The sequence below is a fragment of the Erinaceus europaeus genome, chromosome 11 (genome assembly GCF_950295315.1).
Source record: "Erinaceus europaeus chromosome 11, mEriEur2.1, whole genome shotgun sequence".
Lineage (NCBI taxonomy): Eukaryota > Metazoa > Chordata > Mammalia > Eulipotyphla > Erinaceidae > Erinaceus > Erinaceus europaeus.
The window spans coordinates 110,695,129-110,719,966 of NC_080172.1; the positions used below are offsets into that span (position 1 = coordinate 110,695,129).

At 42.5% G+C, this 24,838-nt stretch overlaps 1 protein-coding gene across 1 annotated transcript; it reads right to left on the reverse strand.

Moving 5' to 3' along the window:
- Positions 1–8,608: 8,608 nt before the first annotated feature.
- On the reverse strand, positions 8,609–17,959 carry LOC132541465 (PRAME family member 7-like). Its single transcript, XM_060202371.1, has 5 exons — positions 17,758–17,959; positions 16,887–16,981; positions 12,832–13,130; positions 10,085–10,657; positions 8,609–9,224 (listed from the first exon to the last, which is right to left on the reverse strand). The coding sequence occupies exons 1-5, from the start codon at positions 17,957–17,959 to the stop codon at positions 8,609–8,611; spliced, it is 1,785 nt and encodes a 594-aa protein (XP_060058354.1).
- Between the last annotated feature and the right edge of the window lie 6,879 nt (positions 17,960–24,838).

Here is a 24,838-nt window from a genome sequence, read left to right on the forward strand (position 1 = left end):
CTGTTCTGAGTTCGCCCGAGCGAGTGGAAACCACAGAGTGGTCCAGAGATAAATGTTCCAGAAACAGCAAAACAGTCTCGTGAAGAAAGAGCAGAGGCCTTTGGAGATCTCTTCACAAGCAGAAGAGAAGGCCATAGTGCATAGGTAGTCAAATTGTCTTTATTTATCTGAGAGATGAGCAGGTCAGGTCCACGTGGGCGCCATTTGTTGTTAAATTTTGTAGGCTCTTGCTGGGCGGGTAACAGAGACAACCAGACACACGGCTGGTCAGGGAAGCTGTATTTCTTTATTCAAGAACAACGATTCATAAACTAAGACAAACTAATCACCAAACAGAACTCTGCTGTCTCTTTGCAGCGGCACAAGCACACTCTCTTTCTCTGGAACTCAAGAACTCTCCAACTCTGGAACTCTCGAACTCTGAAACTCTTCCACTGTGGAACTCTCTCTTACTCTGTAACTCTGAAACTCTCAAACTCAGGAACTCAGGAACTCTTGGACTTTCTAACTCTGTCACTCTGGAACTCTCGCGGGTTTCCTTCGGGGCGGGGCCAAGCGGGCCCGCGAAATTTAACTGGACTGATCTAATTCTCTCGGTGGGGGAGAACTAGAACGCAATGTAAAGCATACAACAGTTGTATGACCCACGGCTTCTTGATTTAAACTCCCAGGTTTATATCAGTGTTGTAATTGCATGGCTGTCATAATCTCACATCAAAATATCTAACAAATAAAATGAAATCCTCTAAGTTGGTGAGTCTTTGGTGTTTTGAATCCATTTCTGATTGTGAACTTCGGTAACTAACTGTGGAGACACTGCCACCATTTCTTACTCTCTTGCCAGAGCTGTGCTTTGGCTGCTGAGGTGGTTCCTTGAAGAGCAGTATGATGGACTCTGACCTTCTCTTGCTGCCTTGAGAATGACATCTGCTTCACTGACTATTTCCACAACTTTGCTGTCTGAAGTGATTCAAGATGAGCTATGACAAGCCATCTGGTCTCCTAAAACTGGCCATTCAGAGCCTTCTTAGGAATAAGAACTTGGCCATCTATTCCTTGAGAGATCTTCCTGCAGAGCTCTTCCCAAGTCTGTTTCTGGAAGCACACACACACAGATGCTGGGAGACCCTGAAGGCTCCAGTGCAGACCCTGCCTTTTGACAGGCTCCTTCTCGAGCCCTGGTTCAAGCTGTATAGCCTGAGAATCCAAGTTTCAGAGCTGTGACGGATGGAATTGATGTCCTGTTCAAGCAGGAATTTCCCCCAGGTAAGGAGGATGCATAGTCAGGGACAGTCTGTGATTCCTGGAAGACAGCTGGGTCAGGGAGATTAGAGGCCCATGGGGAGAACCCAAGGCTTCTAATGCCAATGTGACAGCTTATTGACCATTGGGGAGCTTTAAGAGTTGATTTCTATGTTGGGGAGAGGGAAAGATAGCATAATGTTTATGCTAAGAACTCTCATGCCTGAGACTTCAAAGTGTCATGTTCAATCTCCTGCTCCACAGGACAGAGCTGAATAGTGCTCTGATAAGGAAAGAAAAAGTTGGTTTCTGTTTAGAGATATTGCTCAAGTGTTGAGCATGCATGATGCCAAGAACAGAAACCCAAGTTCTAGACCTTAAGCACCAACAGGGAGGAAGCTTCAAAAGCAGTGGAGAGCTAGTTAGACTTTATATCCATATTTATATATTTTATAATTTTATGGCATGGCTTTGCTCTGGCATATGTTTGTAGGGGAGTTAGACCATAAGCCTCAGGCATCAGAGTCTTTTTTTCCCAATCACCATTACATTGTTTCAGTTTCCTTCTCTGTGAAAATATCTATCTAAATGGAATCAACAAAGAATCCACCAGCAGAGAAGGTCCTGAAGCCTCTGTTCCCCAGCTACAAAACTAGTGGAAAGAGAGAAAAAGAGAGCATGAGGGAAAACAGGTCTTCTAATTTCTAGGTTGACTTCAATGCGGTTGCAATGGTATAACATGACAGTTTTTTGTTTTTTTTTTTACTTTTTCTTCAAAGAGTTTGGGTGTGTGTTTGGGGGTGGAGGTAGGGGTAAGGATGCAATGAATGTCAAATTTGAGAAACAAGATATAATAGGGAAGATATTGGGGAAAAAGGACTTCTGTTAAAATACCAAATGCCAAAGATAAGATTCGTGCAGAAAATGTAAAAGCAGTTCTCTGTTTTGTTCCCCAGATTTTGTACAAAAGATGACTTACAGACTTTACCCTGGTTCTATTCTCAGCAATGGCACACTTTACTTCAGTGACAGCTGAAGTTAGGATTTGTCTTTTAGGCATGAGATAATCTAAGTGGTCTTTAATTTAGCTCTTTTCTTTCCATAATTTACCACATGGATTAAATCTAATGAATATCCAGGGATGGAAGGTGGCACACATGGTTAAGGGCACAAATCACTGAGCACAAGGACCCAAGTTAGAGCTCCTGGCTCCCCACCTGCAGTGGGGATGCTTCATGAGTAGTGAAGCAGGTCTGCTTGTGTGTATCTTTCTTTCTCTCTGTCTCCCACCCCTCTCAATTTCTCTCTTTTTTTGTGAGATAAAAATAGGATGGGTGACAAAAAGCAGGGAAAAATGTTCACTGGGAACAGTAGATTCATTATGCAGGTCCTGAGCCCCACTGATATATATTGAATGTCCAAAGTTTGGTTTAATTTTGCCTTTAGTTTTACCTGTTCAGTGGACCCAGTGGTTTCCATGTCGGCCCAAATGTGTTTATGAGACATCTCAGTTTTAGCTCCAGGATTCCACTTCCTATTTGCTTTCAGAGGAAATGGCTGGAAGACTAGAATAAAGTCTTCTCTGATTCTGACAAGTGTGCTTTCAGTACACGCAGGCTAACTTTTCCATTCAGAGACAGACAGATAAGAGGGAGGGAGAGAGAGGGAGAAGGTATCACAGCTCTGGAGTTTCTCTTGGTGCTATGGTACTCCCATGCATGACAGAGTTTGTATTCTCTCAGTTTAGTGAATAGTAAATATGTAATGGGGAAATTAGATGAACAAAGTCAAAAGTGGGGAGAGTTTAGGTGGAGTCTGAAATGTGAGGGAATAGCAGATTTGGGCAGTCTGAGCCTGGAAAATGCTGGCATTCTGAGTCAAATTCTCTGTTCATGCTTTGTATCTTCATCAATGTCCACTTACCCAACACAGGTGTAAACTGCAGGTACTGGACTTATGCAACACTGGGAAGAGTTTCTGGAGAATGTGAGCTGGAGTCAACTTCCCAGTGTACTCAGAAAAGAGGGACCTCTTGGTTGAATGACATTCAAGGAAAGGGAAGGCCAAGCCCTGCTAGGAGGTGTGTGTAGACCTCTACCTCAAGTTTATCACCTGAAGATGAAATGTTTTTCACCTACCTGGTGAACTGGGTCAATCAGAGGCATGGGGTGCACCTTTATGGTAAGACAGTGGTAATACTTGCACTGAGAAACAAATCATGTCTGACTTCTACATACCAGTCATTGTGTGATATGAAGAAGGTGAAAGTATTTTACTTCTGGAAATTTTAAAATACACCTATGTTTGGTTTACTTCTGGGCAAGCTGAAAAACCTCAAAAGAGAATCTGAATGTCTCCAAACCTGCTGGCATCTCTTTCAACAAGATGGAGGTCTGGTATCATTCTACCATCCCATTCATAGCTGATTTCTTCCAGCTATTTCATCTCCAAGAGCTGCATCTTGAGTCTTCCTCCTTCCTCCTGGGCCATCTGCACCATATGCTTAGGTAGGACTGTGTCCATGACAGAATATCAAGGAGGATGTATTGTATCTCAAGTTCCTTGCTTCACAATTCTATTATTAACCATTATTTATTATTGTCATTTGCCAGATTGCCTCTAAAGACCAGTTTGTGGTACTGCTGGAGTTTAAACCTGAGAACATGGTGATTCAGGAATGAAAGACTTTTTTTTTTTCTCTTTCATTTTTTTAAATTTATTTTTTATTTAAGAAAGGATAAATTAGCAAACCATAGGGTAGGAGGGGTACAAATCCACACAGTTCTCACCACCCAAACTCCATATCCCATCCCCTCCCCTGATAGCTGTCCCATTCTCTATTCCTCTGGGAGCATGGACCCAGGGTCATTGTGGGTTGCAGATGGTGGAAGGTCTGGTTTCTGTAATTGCTTCTCCACTGAACATGGGCGTTGACTGGTCGGTCCATACTCCTAGTCTTCCTCTCTCTTTCCCTAGTAGGGTGGGTCTCTGGGGAAGCGGAGCTCCAGGACACATTGGTGGGGTCTTCAGTCCAGGGAAGCCTGGGTGGCATCCTGATGGCATCTGGAACCTGGTGGCTGAAAAGAGAGTTAACATACAAAGCCAAACAAATTGTTGAGCAATCATGGACCCAAAACTTGGCATAGTGGAGAGGAAGTGTTAGGGAGGTACTCACTGCAAACTCTAGTGTACTTCTGCTTTCAGGTATATATTTTGCACTAGTTTATGGATACATGTGAACATATGCTCTCTCTCACAGAACCTGGTCTATATCTAGGTTTTGGGACTTTGTTAGACAGTGATCCACCTGGGATGGAATTAGAGAATACTATGAAAGGAAAGGTTTCATCTGATTAATGAAGCTGAAGGGTTGTCATTCCACACCTGAAGTCTCTGGACATAGTCTGAGTTGAAGTGTGTTGAGGTGGCAATCATTGTGTTGATTAATGAAAGACATTTTACATAATTACTAGACCATTCCACTCATTCCACTAGTCTTATAACCATGAAAAACTGAGGACAAGTTTTCATAGAGTTATGGAAGGGACACCTTGATCAGATACTTGGGGAATATTCAGTCTAGTGAGGTTGGTTCTTAGGTTCTGGTCTGAAGAGGTATCTTAGCTGATTAGACAATTATTAGTGAAGGGAACTGATGGGCATTAAACCAGCTCCCCCTGCTCCATGCTGCATTGCTGATAATATGGCCTATTTACATAATCACTGTTTTGCCTGCTCTATCTTCTTTCTACCTCAAGACCTGCCCTGCCTTCAGGGTAACATTAATCCCACTGGCTAAAACAACTGCAACAGTTTCTAAGGAAGCTTCCACCTTCCCAGCCTGATTTTGCCCTTCTCCACCCCTTTCCTAGCCATTTCCATTCCCGAATTGCCACTTCCAGTTTTATCCCACAAAACCCACTTCTGTTTCTGGTTTCACTCTCTTTCTCTCCCACATCCTGACCTGGAGAATGGCTGGCACACAGAGCAGGAGGCGGCCATTGTGGTTTGGCACTATATGGCTTAACCCACTGTGACTCTGGGGTGCTCCCATGTGAATAAATAATCGTATTACCATGCCGGCATGAGTTCCCGGTCTCTCTATCCTGCAAAGCTAGCCTGGCAGGAACTGTGAAGAAGAGATCTGACACAATGCCTCCAATTCCTGAACTGCAAGCTGTTACCAGGCAGGATTGTGAACACACAGAGTGCAAGCATGCAGAGGGCACTAAACAGACTGCAGCTGAGGAACGAGGAAATCTAGCAGAACATTTGCTGGGCATGGAAATGTGTCAGGGAGGCCCTGGAGATTGGTAGGACCAACAGTTCTGGGACTTTGCCCAGGTTTGTTCTGTGACTTACTCCTAATGGTCTCACCAAGACCAGAGATGGGGCAGCTAGAGTCCAAAGATGGTCTGAAGGCAACCTGAGTGAGAGTATTTTCAATTGTACCCAATACTTCTGCCAAATGTGCCAGCACTTTTGGATAGACTGCTGTGGAGTAGAGGCAAGGAAGAGAAATTGAGATCAAAGTCAAATTTTGAGAGTCTTTATTTCTTGGCCAGAGACTGTCTCTCATCAAGGAGCTGTTCAAAGAGCAGTGTCAGCCCTTGATATAGCTGGCTGGTTATAAAGGCAAATGCCACAGCATTCACTGAGCATAATCACCCTAAACAACCTAGTATCATTCTTTCAAATTGTAGGGTAGTACTCCCTTGAGTCCCCTGATTTCTTCATTCAGTTTTCTGTAGATGCTTCAGACTCTCTATGTGGAGAGGTTTCTTCCCAAACTCCTGGGTTACCCACTCTGTTGTGCACCAGATGCAGGGGCCCATAAAGAATGCTCCAGGACAGTAGGAGTGAGCCAATTGGATCTCTCCCAGTTTTCGTAGCTAGAGATGTAACCAGAGATCACCAGGGGGAATGTTTCATGAACAATCTGTTTATTGAACAGCAAAGTAGGGTTTATAAGTGGTTGTAGGGGGAAGTAAGTTATCCACTTCATATATGGTTTGGGAGAAGAGGGACAAAGAGAAATAGGGGGTTGGGAAAATGTCAGGGCATTCCTACTAAATGTTGAACAAGGGGTTTAGTTGATCAAAGGAACGAAGGAAATAGGGTTATCAATAGCCAGCAGACAGAGAGGAGCCTTAAGAGAAGAGATGGATCATGTAAGATGAAAAGAACTGAAGGAGGTGGAGGAGTATGAAGAATGTTTTTGATTATAGTTTGACAGAGCAGAACAATGATGTGTGGGCCGGGTATGATCAAAGAAGATGGACTTATATTAACTTCTGAGTAAACAAACCAACTCATTTGAGAACAAGAAAATGGGCTGCATGTAGAGTCTTTCGTGAAGCAGGGAGGCTTATAGAGGAGACTTTTTCTGGTGGTCATTTTACTCCATGCTTGATCTTAGGTAGAGAGAGACTGATAGAAAAGGTCATGACATCTAGACTCCCACTTTCAATTGGAGGTCCCATACCATTCTCAACCATGCCTCACAATTTCTCCACATAGATGGGCATTTAGGCTTTTTCCACAGTTGGAGTATGAGGATTGCATCTGTGAACATAGGGGTACAACTGTCCCCTTGAATCTAAGAAAAAGTAATGCTAATATTTCTTTTCAAATGTGATGCAAAACCAATGTAAATATTTATAAAGTAAGTGCATGAATTCTGTGAGTAAACTTCCTTATTGTTAAGATTTCTGAATTACAATATTTACATACATTTCAACACAAATATTTGTTTTCTTCTTGCATAAATACTAGAGTCTTCAAAATACTGACACAATAGTCTTGCTGACATTTCCTGATTTTGTTCATCTGAACTACCTGCAGGAGGCAGTAAAATACTGCAGACTGGGGGTTTTCCTCAGTGATTGAACATGGTCCATCATTCCTACCTCCTCTCTCTACTCCAAGGCTGTGCAATCTGGAGAATCATGAGTCATTGCTGACATGTGTGCAAGCTGATATCCCTGGCTCTTTTGCCTAATTACCCTGAGTGGAGGGTGCAATTGCAGGGTCAACATGCAGACTTCTGCCAGCCATTTCCGTTTCTGTCTTGCCACTTCTGGGTGCAACATTTAAAATCCTGGGCTCCCTGATTGATAAAGATTCAAATTGCCTCGCTACCATGAGTCTGTTAATGATCATCTCCCTCGAGTTGCTGAGTGCTTAGCAGCCCCGGCTGGCTCTGGTCATGTTGTCTTCAACCCAGAGAGTACATGTCCAGGAAGAGGCACCCCCCATGCTAGCCCAGCATGAATTTATTTCCTTTCTCTTTCTCTCTAGGTCCTCATGGAATTGGGGTTCAGAACCCTCTAGTCATCTTCTTTTAACCTTTCTCCCCATTTGGGAGTATGGCCCAAAATTCTAAAAAAATATTGTTGAGATGATGTGTCACTTAAGATGGAATTTAAAGCAACATTGGCCATAGCTTTGGTAATTACACCAATGGAGTTTCACAGACAGGCTGTTGGGGCACTAATGCTCTTTGTACCCCACTTTTAGTAAATAAATATATACAGAAATGAGCAGGTGGCTGAGGACAACACCAAGGTTCTGTGTTGTTGGTATGCTTCTAATTCTGCTTCTAAAAACCCCTTCTGTTTCATTTGCTTTAATCCCCCCTGCTTAACACTACATTTAATTTACATAACCACTGTATTCTATTTACGTAACCACTGTTAACAAGCACCACCCTCCCTCCAGGGCATTGGTGGTTCAGTGGTAGAATTCTTGCCTGCTACGCCCCCTCTCCTTGTCACACCCTGATTTTCACCAGTCACTTTTCTCTCCACCCTCTCTACATCACGTCCTGTTTACACCCTACTTGGCAAGTATATATAAAGACAGCATTGTTAGTTTTAGTTTAGTTTAATCTACCTTGGCTTAGATTGTGCTGTATCCTGCATGAATAAAGAGATACTGCCTACAGCCCAACCATGAGTCCCAGGTCATTTGTCTCCTCTTGCAAAGCCAGTCTGACACTGTGTGGTCTGCATTATGTTCTTAGGGGGCCTCTCTGCTCATCTCCTTTTTCTTAGCACTATCAGAGATGACTATGGTTCTGACAGCCAAATGAAGAGCAAAGGCAAGAGACAACATTGAGATCCATTTTATTTCTCAACATTTCATGAAACATCAGCAAAAAAAAAATATCCTGCATGAACTTCCACCCAAATTACAACTACAGATTCAGAGCCAGTCACTGATGACTCTGATTTCATTAGAAAAGTGCCCATTTGGTTCTTCAAAGTTGAGAGTCACATGCATTCCATGTAGGGCCTTTGCTTCTCCATCACAAGGCCATGATGGCAGAGGCAGAGTTGTATGTGCACATTGAGGGACAAAGCTGCTACATGTCACTTCCTGTGAGCCTAAAATACAGCCTCTTATAGTCACGCAGACAAAGCAAGCAGGGTAGAATCATGGGCTCCCAGTTTCTGAACACCTTCTTGGCACAGTATTTGCAGTGACCAGTGCTCAACATGATGGACCTGGGGTGTCCTAGGTCCCTGAGAATCGTTGAGATCTGAGTACAAATCAAATTAAATGCCCCAGGATGGAGAGCTCCCTGGGGGGTGAAAGTCTCCAGAGGGGCAGGAAACAGCTGGAGACATAAATGCTGCAGCCCTGAGGTGCAGCACAGCAGCTTCTCCAGGGTGGCCATGGACAGGCGGTTCCCATGCAGGCTGAGGGAGCTGAGCTGGGAGCAGCTGCTCAGGGCAGGGAGCAGGGCTTCAAGCTGGGGGTCCTGGAGGCCACACAGACCCAGGTCCAGGTGCTGGAGGGTGGCTGCATTTATCTCCAGCAGAGCTCGCAGGGGCTCACTGACAGAGGTCAAGGGGACTCCCCTCAGACACAGGTCCTTCAGGTGATTGATGTGTGGGCTCTGGAACAGGTGAATCAAGTCTCTTTCTGTAAGTGTGCAGTTAGTGAGTGAGAAGACCTCCAATGGGGTATTAAGGAACCTGGGAAGAGAGAGAGAGAGAGGTTAGGATAAACCAAGGGGTTGGCATGAGGGTGTAAGTTCAATGGGTGGTCACCACACACACAGGCTCAAGATTACTCTGACATAAAGTTACCCCCAAAGTAGACCAATGCTGTCTGAGGCTGAGCCATTTTGGTGCCCTTATAAGCTTGGCATTAAATTAGGCATTTTCTTTCTTTCTTTCTTTCTTCCTTTTCTCTTTCTTTCTTTCTCCCCCTCCAGTCCACCCCCCCCAGAGCTTTGCTCAGCTCTGGCTTATGGTGGAGCAGGGAATTGAACTTAGGTCTTTAAGGCCTCAGGTAGGAGAGTCTCTTTGCATAACTATTACGCTATCTCCTCAGTCCAATTTAGGCAATTTCTAAAACATATTTCCTTGTATATCAGGCAGAGAAATGTACACTTTGTTTTTCATTTTTTGAATGTTTGAATTTCGTAGATGCTTGTTCTAGAATAGACTCAGAAAGTGGACTCAGAGAGAACTGTCCATTGTATAAAAAACTATTTCACCTAAATGAGGGATGCTTCAACAGAGTGAAGCAGGGCATACAGTGTCTCTATCATCTAACTATCTTCCCTTTCCCTCAAGATTCTCTCTGTTTCAGTCAAAAATAAATAAATGAATAAATAAATAAGTACATGATATGTAAAATGTAAAAAAAGAAATGAAAAATGGGGTTATTTCCTGACTAAGGCACCACTGATTTCAGTTAAATATTTAGTACCACCATAAATCAGATCTGACAGAGTCAGGAAAGTATAATAGTAATAATAATAGAATTGGACATGCATTGGACATGCACTGTCTCCTTTACTGTGATTCTGCCAGGGCTACAAGCCTACCTGAACACCTGGTCCAGATGGCCCTGCAGGAATGAGGGAGATTCCAGGTACAGCTCTTGTAGATGGCGTAAGTGCAGGAACACCGAAGCAAATTGGTTGACAGACTGTGCCCGTTTCTCCTCCTCTTCTGGGGTGACGGCATTAGGAACGGTGATGTCGAGACTGAGTCTCCGGAGGCTTTTCATCTTGCCCAGAAGTTGACTAAACATGTGCAGGCCTGAGAATGGCCAGGTGCAGTGTACTTCTACCTCCTGGATACCACACAATGGCATGGCATGCAGAAACCTGTCATTTTTGCTGGGCAGGGAATATACTGTCACCTTCTTACAGCTGAGATGCACCCCTTTTCTTTCCTGGATCCAGTTCAGCAGGTATGTGAAGGTCTGATCTGCGGGTTTCTGACTGAGGTAGAGGTCTACACACACCTCTAAGCAGGGCACACCATCCTCATTCCTTGAAACTCCCTCAGCCACCAGTTTCCTCCTTTGTGAGTCCACTCGGAAGCTGACTCCAGTCCACACACTCCAGAACTTATGCCCGGTGTTTCGCAAATCCAGCACCTGCAGCTTACACCTGCTTTGGGGGAAAGAAGACACTGATGAAGACATAAGATGCAACCACAGAATAGAAACCTGGCCTTTGTGAGACACAGACTTCCCACGTCTGCTTTTCCTCCCATTTCAGACTCCAGACCTTCTCTCCCCATTTCTTTTTTCATAACTAATGTTCAATTCACATATGTATTATCCTCTCAATTGGGAGAATCTAAAATGTGTCATGTTAATCCATTATCTGTCCATTTAAGCCAACCTAGTTTAGAACCTCTCTCTCTCCCCCTCACCCCCAATTCTATAGCTGGGGCACAGTGAATTCAGGACCATCACTCTTAGTGGACTCTTTCTCAGTCTGGGGCTCCTCAGATACTAAGACATGGAGAGGGAGAGAGAGAGGGAGAGAGAGAGAGAAAGAGGAGAGACAATGAAAGATTGAGAAAGAATGTAATAGGAGATAGCATAATGGTGACTCAAAAAGATTCTGATTCTTCAGACTGCAGGGTCCAGATTCAATGTCCAACCACACAGTTAGCCAGAGAGGACTGTTCTCTGCAAGTAAATAAGAAAAAAAAATCTGTCCAATACTGCCAGGGGCCAGCCCCTGCAGGTCTCAGGGATCACAAAGGAGGAGGGGCATTGGAAAAAATGAGGAAGAAAGAGAGACATGTCAATTTCTTCAGGAGCAGGAGAGAGACACCTCTGCCATGCTCAGGAAGAACTTTATTTAATAGTCTCACAAGGCTTAAATGACTAAAAAAAAAAAAATCACCAAGATATAGATTATAGAAACAGAAATCACCAAGGCTTTGGCCACTAATTCAAACATCACCAAGGCTTTGGTAATTATTACAAAATTGCCAAGGCTTTGATTATTAATACAAAAATCACCAAGTAAGAAATGTATAAGTAGGAATTGGCATATTGCACCGAAGCAAAATGTTCTGGTGTAGATCTAAGAAGGACGACAGAGGACCTAGTGGGGGTTGTATTGATATATGGAAAACTAGGAAATGTTATGCATGCACAAACTATTGTATTTACTGTCAAATGTAAAACATTAATTCCACAATAAAGAAATTAAAAAAAAAAGTACAGGTAGGCAATATTCCCTGCTTTGTGGAACATTTACATTCCGGGAATATTTCTCTCCATAGAGATCATATCACAGTTTCTTTGTCTTTTGTTATTCCTATACCTGTGAGCTAGGCAGATGTCCTAGTGATTAAGATTAATATTCTACCTATTATGCTTGTTTATGACATCCTCTTGTCCCTATGCATCAGAAGCCATGTTTCATAGAAAGTTCAAGCTTGTTATGTTGCTAGTGGCCTTAAACAAATTGAAAAGCCCCATTTTTCATAAAGTCTGTTCCATTGTTTGATAAAGGAGTCTGTTTTATTCCTTACTGAGAAGGCACCAAGGTGGTGCTGACCTGGCCAGCCTCTTCATAAAGTTAAGGTCTCTAACTGGAATCCATCTTTCTTGTATGCTCACTATGTGACCTAGGTTCTCGTGTACTATTCCTGTATAAGAAAGTGGAATCATAGTGGTAGATTAAAAGGCCCACTGTATCTAGGTGGGTACCATATTTTTCCATTTATTAATTATGCTATGTAAGGTGGCATCTCCACTATTGAAGCCATCGAGTTTTCTCTATATTCTAGGAAAAATACTATAGGAAGTGGTGTAGATAAAGGGGAAAACAATTCTACCTCTTGGAGCCTCATGAAAAATTCTGCATTATGGATATTGGTTGTTCCATTATAATCAATCTTACAGAGTGCAGTGCAGATTTTGTCATTACTTTTGTTATTGGTCATACTCTGAGTCTAGCCATAGGTAAAGGCTATTTAGACCACACAGAGCTTAATCCCAAGCCCAATACATGGCAAAATGCATTATGTTTTCAGCCACACTGAACTTCCTGAGAAGCTGGTGCCCTGTCAAGCAGGTTGCATGGCGGTGCCTGTGCCACAATGCTACTGAAACTATCTTAGGGGCTGGAATTTAGATAATTGTGCAAAGTAAATTGTGAGCTTTACCTATGGTCAGAGATGAACTCTTGACAAGAGCTCCCAAATGAGCTGTCACAATGACATTAGAAGCCTTGGGGCATCCCATGGGTCTCCACTCTCTCTGACCCAGCTGTCTTTCAGGAAGCACAGACTGTCCCTGACTATCGATCCTCCTTACCTGGGGGGAACATCCTGTTTGAGCAGGATATCAATTCCATCCATCACAGCTTTGATACTTGGATTCTCAGGAACCACGTCTTGAACCAGGGCTCCCAGAGGGAGTCTTTCAAAGGGCCAGTTCTGCACTAGAGCCTTCAGGGTCTCCCACAATCTGTGAGTGTAAGCTTCCAGAAACAGACACGGGAAGAGCTCTGCAGGCAGGCTCCTCAGGGAAGAGATGGCCAAGTTTTCATCCCCCAGAAGGCTCTGAAAGGCTTGCTGTAGGAGACTGGATGGGTTATAGTTGCTCATTTTTATCTGCTCAGGCAGCAAACCTGTGGGAATAGTCAAAGAAGAGGATGTCTTTCTCAAGGAAAGCCATATTTCATCTTAGCAGTCCCCAAAGTGACTACCATCTAAACACACAGGTCACAAGAGTAGTAGCAATGAGAATTGTGGCATAGTCACTGCAGCTGTTTCCCACACATTCCCAGTCAGAGATGTCATGAATTAAAACATTCAGAGACACTTAAGAAATTATATGACCATCTTATATGGAGAAAGCAGTTATATCAGATAATCACTTCCATATCAATACGTCTACTTATGTTAATTGATGATTGACAAAGTATTCAACATATTTCGTGTGTAAATATAGCCCAACTCTTCAGTTTGACTATGTACTTATGAGTAAATCTGTATTTGTTATGTCTTTGTATTTCACATTTTGTTCAATGAATTCTCTTAGAATCATAAAAAAATACATATATTAGGAGACACCACCATATGAAGTTTCATTTTATTTTACTTGGACATTTTATAGAGTATTTTCATTTTTTAACATTTTATTTTATTTTAATGAGAGAGAGACACATAGAGAAAGACACAGAGAGGAAGACAATTCTCAGCTCTGGCTTATGGTGCTGCTGGGGACTGGACCTGTGAGCTTTAGCATCAGCAGGAGAGCCATTTTGCATAACCATTATGCTCTCTCTCCCCACCCATCTCTTGAGTATTTGAACATAAGTCAGTAAAAGGCTTGGTGCTCACAGAAATCTAAGAGCTGAAAATGGAAAACAGTGAGACCTACATCTCTAGGTAGCATCTCTTTACAGACATTAGAAACACCTATGAGCCAGGTGTCTTAGGTAATAAGAGCTCACAGTGTGATCAGAATGTTCTCTCTTGTAAATATCCTATGGACTGTTTTGAAACTCCTCCTTACAATGAACATATGATCCAGTGAGTGTTACCCAGACATAGAGTAAGCCTTGAATGTGTGTGGATCTTGGTTCAGTTTTTGTAACAGTGAAAAGCAGAGCCTTGATTGTCCAGCTGCATGCCATAAATAATAAGACTGCAATATACAGAGCACGGTGGATATGTCTGCATGTTTTTATGTATTCTGTCAAATAAAGGAAGAAATAATGGCTGCCCAGAGCAGCTGATTCTTGTGCAGGTACTGAGCCCCAGCAACAAGTCTGTTGGCAAAACAAACAAATAAACAAACAAAAACAGAAAGGAGAATTTTGAAGTAAAACTTGAACTGGTTTAATGAATTGCACTACAGCAAAGGACTCTGGGTAAGGAAGGCAGGGAGAGAAGTCTGCGAACATGCTAGCACTTCCAGTCCCTAGTCTGAGATGATGGACCTGATTTTGGGGTTTGTGTGTGTGTGTGTGTGTGTGTGTGTGTGTGTGTGTGTGGAGTATAGAAATTTATCTGACTGATATGAGTTATACCCATGTTCCAACCACATTAACCACCCAATAAAAATGAAGAAAAATTGAAACTAAGTGAATATTTATGATGTCAAGTAATAAAATGCCTAAAATCCAGTGTTTATCATTGAAAAATGTGCTTTTGGGTGTAGGGAGATATTCTCCCCAAAATCTTGTGGATTATTAGTAAATCACTAATAAAAATTTCATGAAATGCAATTTTTTGGCATGAAAAATAGGCTTTTGGGTGATCCTGGAGTGGTGCTGTGGTTAAGGCACTAGACTCTCAAGCATGAAGTCCTGAGTTCAGTCCCCATCAGCACATGTCTGGAGCGATGTTTGGTTCTTTCCCTCTCTCCAATTATCTTTCACATGAGTAAATAAAGAAATATTTTTTAAAAATAAAAAAATGCTTTGATAAAATGTTGACAAGTGAATAATTATGTATACAAATCATCACATTCTGAATTAACATTAAACTCTATGGAAAGGCAATAATCCAGTCTGAAATCTGTTCATCTGAAAATAAAGGCATAAGAACACTTCAATCCAGGGAGCATCTGCCAGAAGGCTGGTGGTTGACTGGTATCCATTTCACTCACAAATAACAGACTTTAAAAAAAAAAATAATGAAGGTATGGAACAAAAATTTAAAACTCCTTCTTCATCCACTGTTACTTTACCATAGTTGAATGACCACAGTTGCATGATGGGTCCTTAGCAGAGGAGGGTAACTTACCAGATGAGATGAATTCGGCTGTGTGCTCAGAACTCAGGTCTCCAGAGAACCCACAGGCAGACTGAAGAGCTGGAAGAATCTGATTTACCATTTGGGGACCTACACTTTTATATCCCATTTAGGATACACCCTACACACCCAAATCCCTATAGGAGACAAGCTAATTACGCAGATCCCAAAATCCTATCAGGTTAAGACCCTCCCCAGATGAAATGATTAGATAGCACACCTCCATTTGGCCTAGAGACCAATTTTGCTTGACTGTGGGTGTGATTCATATCAAGTGTTTCATGGAGTTGTCTCCAAATATGCACTCAGTGCTGGTGTGATATTGGGGAGATTACAATATGCTTCTACAGAACCCCAAAAACATAGAAACTGGACAGATCAGTGTTTTCTTAGCCACATCTTCACTTTTCCATTTATTATTATTATTATTTCCCAGAATACTGATTAACTCTGGTTTATGGTGGTGCGGGGGATTGAAGCTGGGTCTTCTGAGCCTCCAGCATGACTGTCTTTTTACATAACCATTATGCTATTTATCCCTACACCGGAAGTATCCATGTTGAACTTGAAGCTCATATCATAACGATTCCTGGCACTACAAAATACAACTAAAAGGGAACAAGGCAGTTGAACCAATCAGTGTAGTTGGATAGAGACAGACTGGGGTAGGAATTAAATTTCCAATGCCCTTGACTAACAGAGAAGTGATTCCAGAAGCCAGAACTATGTCGTTCTGCACCTCAAAAAGAGTCTAGGTGCAAACTCCCAGAGGGAGAAATAGTAGATGACCAATGAGCTCTGAATCACAATCTACCAGCACTTCAGCATGTGTCAGCAGGACTCTGATTATTTCTTTGTTTTTCTTTTTATTTATTTGTGAGAGGCAGGCTGGGAGTATGGATCCTTCAGTCAATGCCTATGTTCAGCAGGAAAGCAAATACAGAAGCCAGGCCTTCCACCTTCTGCATCCCACAATGACCCTGGGTCCATACTCTCAGAAGTATAAAGAATAGGAAAGCTATCAGGGGATGGGATGGGATATGAGATCTGATGGTGGAAATTGTGTGGAGCTGTACCCCTCTTATCCTATGGTTTTGTTAATGTCTCCTTTTTAAAATAAATAAATAAATAAATAAGGAAAATAAAATAAAGAAAAACAAAGAAATAATTAGACAGTATGTGTATTCCACTGGACTTTAATCATGAGATGCTGAGGACAATGTTTCAGAGTTATGGAAGGGAACCCTTGCTTAGATGCTTGGAGGAATATTCAGTCTAGTGTAGGTGGTTGGTTCTCAGGTTCTGGTCAGAAGAGATCTCTTAAATGAGTAGACAACTAAGGTTGAAGGGGACTGTGAAGATGAGATCCCATACAGTGCCTCTAATTCCTGAACTGCAAGCTGTGAAGAGGCAGGATTGTGAATACACAGACAGCGCAAGCATGCAGAGGGCACTAAAAGTCTCCAGTTGAGGAGTGAGAAAATCTAGCAGAGCATATGCTGAGTATGGGGAGGAGTCAGGGAGGCCCTGAAGATTGGCAGGTCTCCTAGATGCTGTGGGACTTTGTTCTGGTCTGATCTATGACATTATCCTCAATAGTGTCACCCAGTCAGAGATGGGGATAATGTCATAACTGCTAGAGTCCAATGTAGGTCTGAAGGCAGCCTGAGTTAAATCATCTTCATTTGTGTTCAATGATGCTGTTAAAGGTGCCAACATATTTGTATAAAGTGGCCATTTTTTTAGTATGTTTAGCATATCCAAATGTTATGCATTAAAAAAAAAGAAAGGCAGAAAGAAAGAGGAAGAGATGTGTGCATTTCTCTTCCTGAAAGTGAAGAAATGTGTTAGAAATTGCCAGGCTCCTATGTACACTGAAGAGGTTGCAGCCTTAAGTCACACTATGCTAACTTTTGTTGGTTGTGGCCAGGTGTTGGGCTGCGCCGCAGAGAAGAGAGGGAGAGAGAGGAGGTCCAGAGCAAGTGGGGTACACAAATCTTTATTATAGGATGGGGGGTGGCTCAGGCCACGTGGAGTCAGCCGACAATGGCTGTCCCCACAACCTCACCACAGGGCAAGAAGGAGAGCATGCAGAGAGAGAGAGAGAGAGAGAGAGCTGAAGGAGCCCAGAGAGAGAACAAGAGGGGTAAGTGAGGGAGCTTTTATTGGGCCACAACCAGGGATGACGTGTGGGGACAGGATTGGTTGAAGGGGGCACTGCTAGGATTTCGTGGAGCGTGGTAAAATCTGGGGGCAGAGACTGCATCAGAATAATTCCTCAGCATCAAACTCTGGTTGACAACAGACCTGAGCCTTGGTGTATCCTGACCTCCAAAGAACTTACACTCTCATGCCAATGCCATTGTCCATTCTAACCTCCCTCCCCTCTTTCTCTTTCTCTTTCCAGGAGCCTTGCCATTCCCCTGGAGGTCTTCTCACTCACTAACTGCACTCTTACAGAGGATACTTGACTCACCTGTTCCAGAACCTGAAAGGACCTGTGTCTGAGGGGACTCCCCTTGACCTCTGTCAGTGAGCCCCTGCGAGCTCTGCTGGAGGTAAATGCAGCCACCCTCCAGCACCTGGACGTGGGTATGTGTGGCCTCCAGGACACCCAGCTTGAGGCCCTGCTCCCTGCCCTGAGCAGCTGCTCCCAGCTCAGCTCCCTCAGCCTGCATGGGAACCACCTGTCCATGGACACCTGGAGAAGCTGCTGTGCTGCACCTCGGGCCTCAGCAGGTTGAGACAAGAGATCTATCTGGCCCCTCTGGAGACTTTCAGCCCTCAGGGAGTTCTGCAGCCTCAGACATTTGATTTGCTTTGTATTCAGATTTCCAAGATTCTCAAGGACCTTAAACATTCCAGATTCATCATGGTGAGCACTGGTCACTGTTCTTACTGTGCCAGGAAAATGTTCAGAAACTGGAAGCTCATCATTCTGCCCTGTTTGTCCTGTTTCAGGGACTATAAGAAGCTGTCATTCAGGCCCACAGGTAGTGAGTGACAGCTAGCAACTTTGTTTCTCACTGTGCACACAACCCTGCTTCTGACACCAGGTCCATGGGATGGGGAAGCCCAGGAGACCCAGCCTCGTGCTAGCCTGCCAGGAGTACAATTGACTCCGCACTGTGAAGTGACTTCCGGGACGTGGGTCTAGTAGAATCAGATGCAGGAATTTTGTAAATACTTGAATCAGAATTTGGGTCTCAATTCATGTGTGCTATTTTCCTTTTGAATGTTTCCTTTTTGAAATGTTGGGAAATAAAATGGATGTTAATGCAATGTCTCTCTAGTCCTTGTTCATTTTCCTTCTAGCACCCTTACTATCTCCCATAACTGTATAGAAGCAGCCTGTGAGTACTCTGTGATCAGACACCATCTAATAACATGATAGACCACAGCAGAGCACAGCTGGTGTGTCATTCACCTGCTGGTTTCTTGAAATATTTATGCATTTGTTTATTTATTATACGTAGGGAAAAAGTATAATGACCACTCACCACAATGCTAAAGTCAGCTGAATATATAGGAGATAATTATTTCCTATGTAGCTTTAAGCTCTGTCTTGACTACACAGTATGTTATGGAAGAATCAGGTTGAATGTTTCAAGATCCTCAGCTGCCTAGAGTTGAGTTCTGCATATCTAATTTATTATTTTAACAACTTAGTGCTTCTAATTTCTGAACAATAATAATCCTGACATCAGTCTTAAATGGTTCAATAATTCTAAAATTATGTTTTGAATACAAAGTTACCTACAACCTTACAGCAGATAGATCAGAATCATATGGTTTTGCCAGGTGCTAAGATGTAGTTATTAGTAGATACCATTACACGACATATAACATCATATGACACAGTGAGTTCAAATAGAATATGAGAAATTCCCACCATGGTATTTTCAAAGTATGCCAAGCTCTCAACTAATTTGATGATAATAAAAATGAACTATTGCTGTCTGAAACTCTGAGATTGCAAAAAATGCTTCCCAGTCTTTTAAGACCCATGTCAGACTCAGTCCTGAACCCGAGACTTTGCTCTCCTCTTGAACCATTACAATGTTAAACTGCCTCTGCTGACCTCAATTAAAGAACAGAACAAATGCCACCATGCCCCATTATACTGCCACTGACTTATGCCTTTGGATTATATCCCAGTGACACCAAGTCTGATATTTCAACCTTTCAACTGCAACAGTTTGGTGAGACCTTCCCTAACACATGGAACCACCTTGTTCTATTTCAGGTGGTGCACTCTCTAACCACCTTGCAGACCCTAGATACAGGCTAGCACCTAAGAGGCACATATATACAAGTGTCCATCAGGTAGGGGCACATACATAACTCAGAGGAAAAGGCTTAGTAGTCCTCTGTGATTACATTGAGACCTAAACAGCTTGGCAGTGTATCAGAAAGGCCTTAGAAGGCTCCACAGATTGTCTACTCAAGGATTCACTGCTTAGACCCAGACACATTCATACAGCCTACTTCACTCCCCTCAGTCACACTATATCCTCAACTAGCTACACAAACAAAGTAACATATATGTCCTAATATCTTGGACAGCTACAGCATTATTGTCACCCCTGGATAATCACTGTCTACAATTATCCAAGAGATACACAGTCAAATATATGTATATATGTTGTTATGCTTCTAGTTCTGCTTCTGGGATCCCTTCTGTTACATTGCTTGACATTGTGGTCTACTTACATGGTCATTCTGTTACATTGGTTTGGTCTCACTCCCCCTGCCTCTGGGAGATTTTGGTTTAGCCCTTGCCTTTTCGTGCTTCTTTCTTCTCCCCACCCCCTATCCTACATACTTCCTTGGTTCCTGACAGGACAGAACTGTGTGGTGATTAGATTAGATTAGTTTTTTGAACCATTCGCTCATAAATAAAGAAGTACTGTTTATCCACTCAGCCATGTGTCCCTGGTCGTCTGTCTCCTGCCGCGAAGCTAGCCTGGCATACTGGTGCCATGAACTTTGACTGACATATATATATATGAAAATTTTAGCTTAAACTGTATTGTAATCCTAGGTCTGTTTCTTCTCTAACTTAAGTCCAGATTCCATCGCCTGTAGCCCTAATCTTGGAATCACTGTTCCACCATCAATGGTTACTTTATACAAGAAGGAATCATAAGCCTTATGTGAGCTTCTTCAGGACCTTGTTCTCACTATGAACTAGCAATGGTAGGGACTGTCACACTTTCTGAATGGGAGCTGGGTCATCCTATCTGCCAATCAAGGAAAACTCAGCCTGAAATAAGTGTAGCCTAGAATGTTCCCGTCTGTGACCATGGATTGTGAGTTCAGGCTGACAAAGTCTCAGAGGTTATACAGGCTTCTGTGCTATAAATATGAATATATATGGGCCCTGGTCAGGTGGATATGGTAGACAGTTCATTGTGTTTATATATTTTCTTTACATTTGGGAGCTACTGTCTGCCCTGGTCCAGCTTTCTAGTCCTATTCTCAACTCTGATGCTATCATCTCAATCAATATTTTTACTCTGCCTCCATGTTAGCCATCAAGTGTCTGGCTGTTCTAGGAAGGAGAAAGAGGAGATTCAGAGCAGAGAGGGAACAGAAATCTTTATTCCTGTGGACACCTCAGAGTTGGGTGAGAGCGCAGTGGTTTGGGCCATGTGGAGCTAGCAAAATGGTCACCTCCCTGTAAGTGCAGCAACCCTCCTCAGTGTCTGCAGGTGAAGGGGCTAAGAGAATGAGGAGCAGAAGAAGAAGGGTTTTTATGGGAGAAAGTTGGGATGTGATTGGCTAGGAAACAAGGCACTCAGGTATAGTATCACAGTTCTAGCAGGAATGGGAAGGGGGAGAATTAAACAAGGTGCTCGGGGATTATAGTATCAACTCTTGCAGGGAACTGAAAATGTCCTGAGGAGACAAGATGGTGGATGTGACCACATCTGCACAATGTCATGTACCCATAGGTGCAGTGCTAAAGTAGGCCTTCTAACTTCTTTCTACCCCCAAATACCTATTCTCATCTGCTTTTTCCTAGTATTTGTTTCCTGATTATTCAACATTTTGCTTTGCTTTGGTGCCTTTTCACCACCAAGTTGCAGATGCTAGTATGACTCCATCTTGAACCCCCTTGGCAAATGATTTCACTAATGTGTCTGTAACCTCACCTCCCCAGAGCCCTCCTTCCTCCTAGGCAAAGAGGAATAGGGTGGGGCTAGGGATTCACCTGCCAATGCCCATGTGCAGGAGAGCAGCAATGACAGAAGCCAGACCTTCCACTATCTGGACTCCATAAAGGATTTTGATCCATAGTCCCAGAGAGGGAGACATGTTAGTGGTAGATGACCAGAGATCTCTGAAATCCAATTCCATCAGCACCTGGAGATAGAAGAAAATAAAAAAAAAAGAAAAAGGAAAGTAAATCTCAAAGAATAATAGGTATAGGTTTGACTAAAATGGAAGAAAAACCTGAGCCATAAGGAAAACATGGAAAATTTATATAAATATAGCTACTTATAGAAGTAATTGTCAACCTTTATCTGAGACCTTAGGAGATTAACTGTATTTTTCAAAGGAGGGAATGCATACAGGGAACTCTGGTGGTAGTATAGGTGTGGAATTTTATACCTATTATACAAGGTATGTTATTATGCAAACAGACTCTCATGCCTGAGGTTAGAAGTCCCAGGTTCATTCCTTCAAACACTATAAGATAGACATGAGCAATGCTCTGGATAAAATAAAAGAAATAATTTTTATTATTTTATTATCCAATAATTTATTTATTGGATAGAGACAACCAGAAGTTGAGAGGAAGAGGTGATAGAGAGGGAGAGAGACAGAGAAAAACTGTCTCACCAGTTGTGAAGATTTCCTCCTACAGGTAGGGACTAGGGGTTTGAACCTAGGTCTTTTCACATTGTCACATGTGCACTCAACAAGGTGCTACACCTCCTGGCCCCAAATATACACACATATATATATATAATTTCATGGTATTTTGATGAGTAGTTTCATAGGAGGCTGAGTGTATATTTACTATAAACAAGTTCAAGTCCCTGGCTCCACATGCAGGGGAGAAATTCCATAATTAGTGAAGTGTTTCACTCTTTCTCTTCTTCTCCCTCTCCCTCTCTCTCTTTCTCTCTCTCTATCTCTCTTCTCTCTCCTCCCTTTTCTCTATGTCTTATTGTCTCTCCTTCCACTCTCAATTTCTAAGGCCCTTTCAAATAAAATCAAAGTCAATTAAATAAATATAAAAAAGAAGTTCGAAGACTCAGTGGGGTACTACTTTGGAAATTAAGAGTATGATACTGTAACTTTGGGACAAAGTGGATGAAGAAGGTGATATGCTCAGTGAGGTAAGTATGGAGGTGATAGACAACTAACACACAGTTTTTGTTTTCTTTGTATATGGAATGGAGTATTGAATTACATGAATGTTTCATCATCCCTGGAAAAAAAAGCAACAAACTTATGTGACATTCTGAGAACTGTGGTGGTTAACTTGGGCACAGGTAGGCACAGACATGTGGTGTTGGATGAGGTGTTGTATATGTCTCATCTTTAAACATTATTCTATTATGCTCACTGCTATCATCTTCATTTGACAGGTGTTGGTCATTTACAGTACAGTTGTGGGCACATGTATAAATGTTTTCATTCCATAAAGACTGGTGTCTGCAAAGCAGTCTCACCCACATCTCAGGCCCTTTCTAGCACCATGCAACAGCACCCAGAGGACCCTCCTCCAACCCCTCCCTGCCATTCTTTCTCTTTCAATTCAATAAAGGGACAAATTTGACTAGATTTTCTGCTGCCTTTTAAGGGGATGGTAGTGGGGAACCTGTTTCTAAACTGGTAAATGAACAATCATTGAGGCAGGAGACATGGGTCTCCAACTCCACAAATCTACAGCATCTGAGTGAAACCTCATGCTGGTGAGGGCTCTGGGGACAATGGTTTGTCAGGGCAGGTTCTTGAGATATAGAAATGTCTAGTCAGGTGGGGATACTGGGTCATGGAGGCGGCTTTGTTTGTGTTCTCATCACCGGAACTAAATCAGAAAACTGCATCCTCAGCTCAATCATTGTGTCACCTAAATGTGGCCTGAAAACTAAAACGGTTTTATTTCATGATTTAGTTCTCCAGTGTGTGGTATTTCAGGGACATCAGCTGCCTGCCAACTCAGCATTTCACTGATCATAAGCTAACTTAACGTTGACAACTGTCACTATTGCTGATCCAGAATATATACTTACAGTTCTTTTGGAAAGAATTTTCTCTATTTCAAAAAGCAATTAGAATTTTTTCATTAGAGATTTAGTAATAGTTTACATGATTACAAGTATATATGGAGGGTTAGAGAGATAGGGCCATGGTTGTGCAAAACCATTTTGATGCCTGAGAAAGCACATGTTCCAAGTTTAATACCAGCAACACCAAAAGCCAGAGTTGAGTAGTGCTGTGATAATATAAAATAATATAAGAATAGAATAGGTAAGATAATATTTTGGGGGCATATTCCATTTCACCCCCATGGTCAAAATTCTATGGCCCCAACCTTAGCAATAACTGTCATAATTCTTACAAAACTAGCTCAATCCCTGCGACTTGTGTGAGGGGCAGTCCGTGTACTTCAATACTCAATTGCTTACATGAGAGAAACTACCCAATACTAGTCTATCACCTCCATACTGACTTCACAGAGCACAGTCACCCTCAGCTTCATTGGTCCTAAAGGACCCAATATTACCCTTTCAAACTGTAGGGTAGTACTCCCTTGAGTCCCCTAATTTCTTCATCCACTCTTGTGTAGTTGGGTATGGGAAACAGTGCAAAACACACTCTGTCTATGCCTTAAAATAAGGACTGAGACTTGGTGAGTCATGAGCAAAGCAAAAGTTTGACATATATATATATATATATAAACCAGCAATCACGCCAAAGGCAATCTTCAGAGCCTTTTTATACGTTACTGGACATGGGAACAACCTGTCCTCTTCCCCTCTAGTGAGAGAGAACTGGCTCTCAATCTAACCATGTTCAGGAAAAGGGGATGGGTGCTGATATTAGGAGGGAGTCTGGGGTCTGCTATAATGGGAAAGGGAGTGCAAGGAAGGGGATTTTGGAGAGGACAATGTGGCTATCATGGGAAAGGAAGAGTGATGAGGGTCCTGGGAAGTCTATGCTAATTGTGAAGAAAAACAAGGCATGGTTGTCATCACATAGACAGGTAACAATCAGGGGTCTGTAGTCAGTCTAGATTGATAGACATCAATGTAAAGTCTACAAACCACCTGGGCCATATCATACAATGGGCATTTCAGCTGCCTTCACAGCTGGAGTGTGAGGATGGCAGCTGTGAACGTAGGGGTCCAACTGTCCCCTTGAATCTAAGAGAAAGTAATGATCATGCTTCTCTTCAAATGATATGCAAAACCAGTGTCAACACTTATAAAATATGTGCATGAATTCTGTGAGTTAACTTCCTTATTAAGATTTCTCAATTCCAATATTTACATACTTTTCAACACGAATATTTGTTTTCTTCTTGCATAGACACC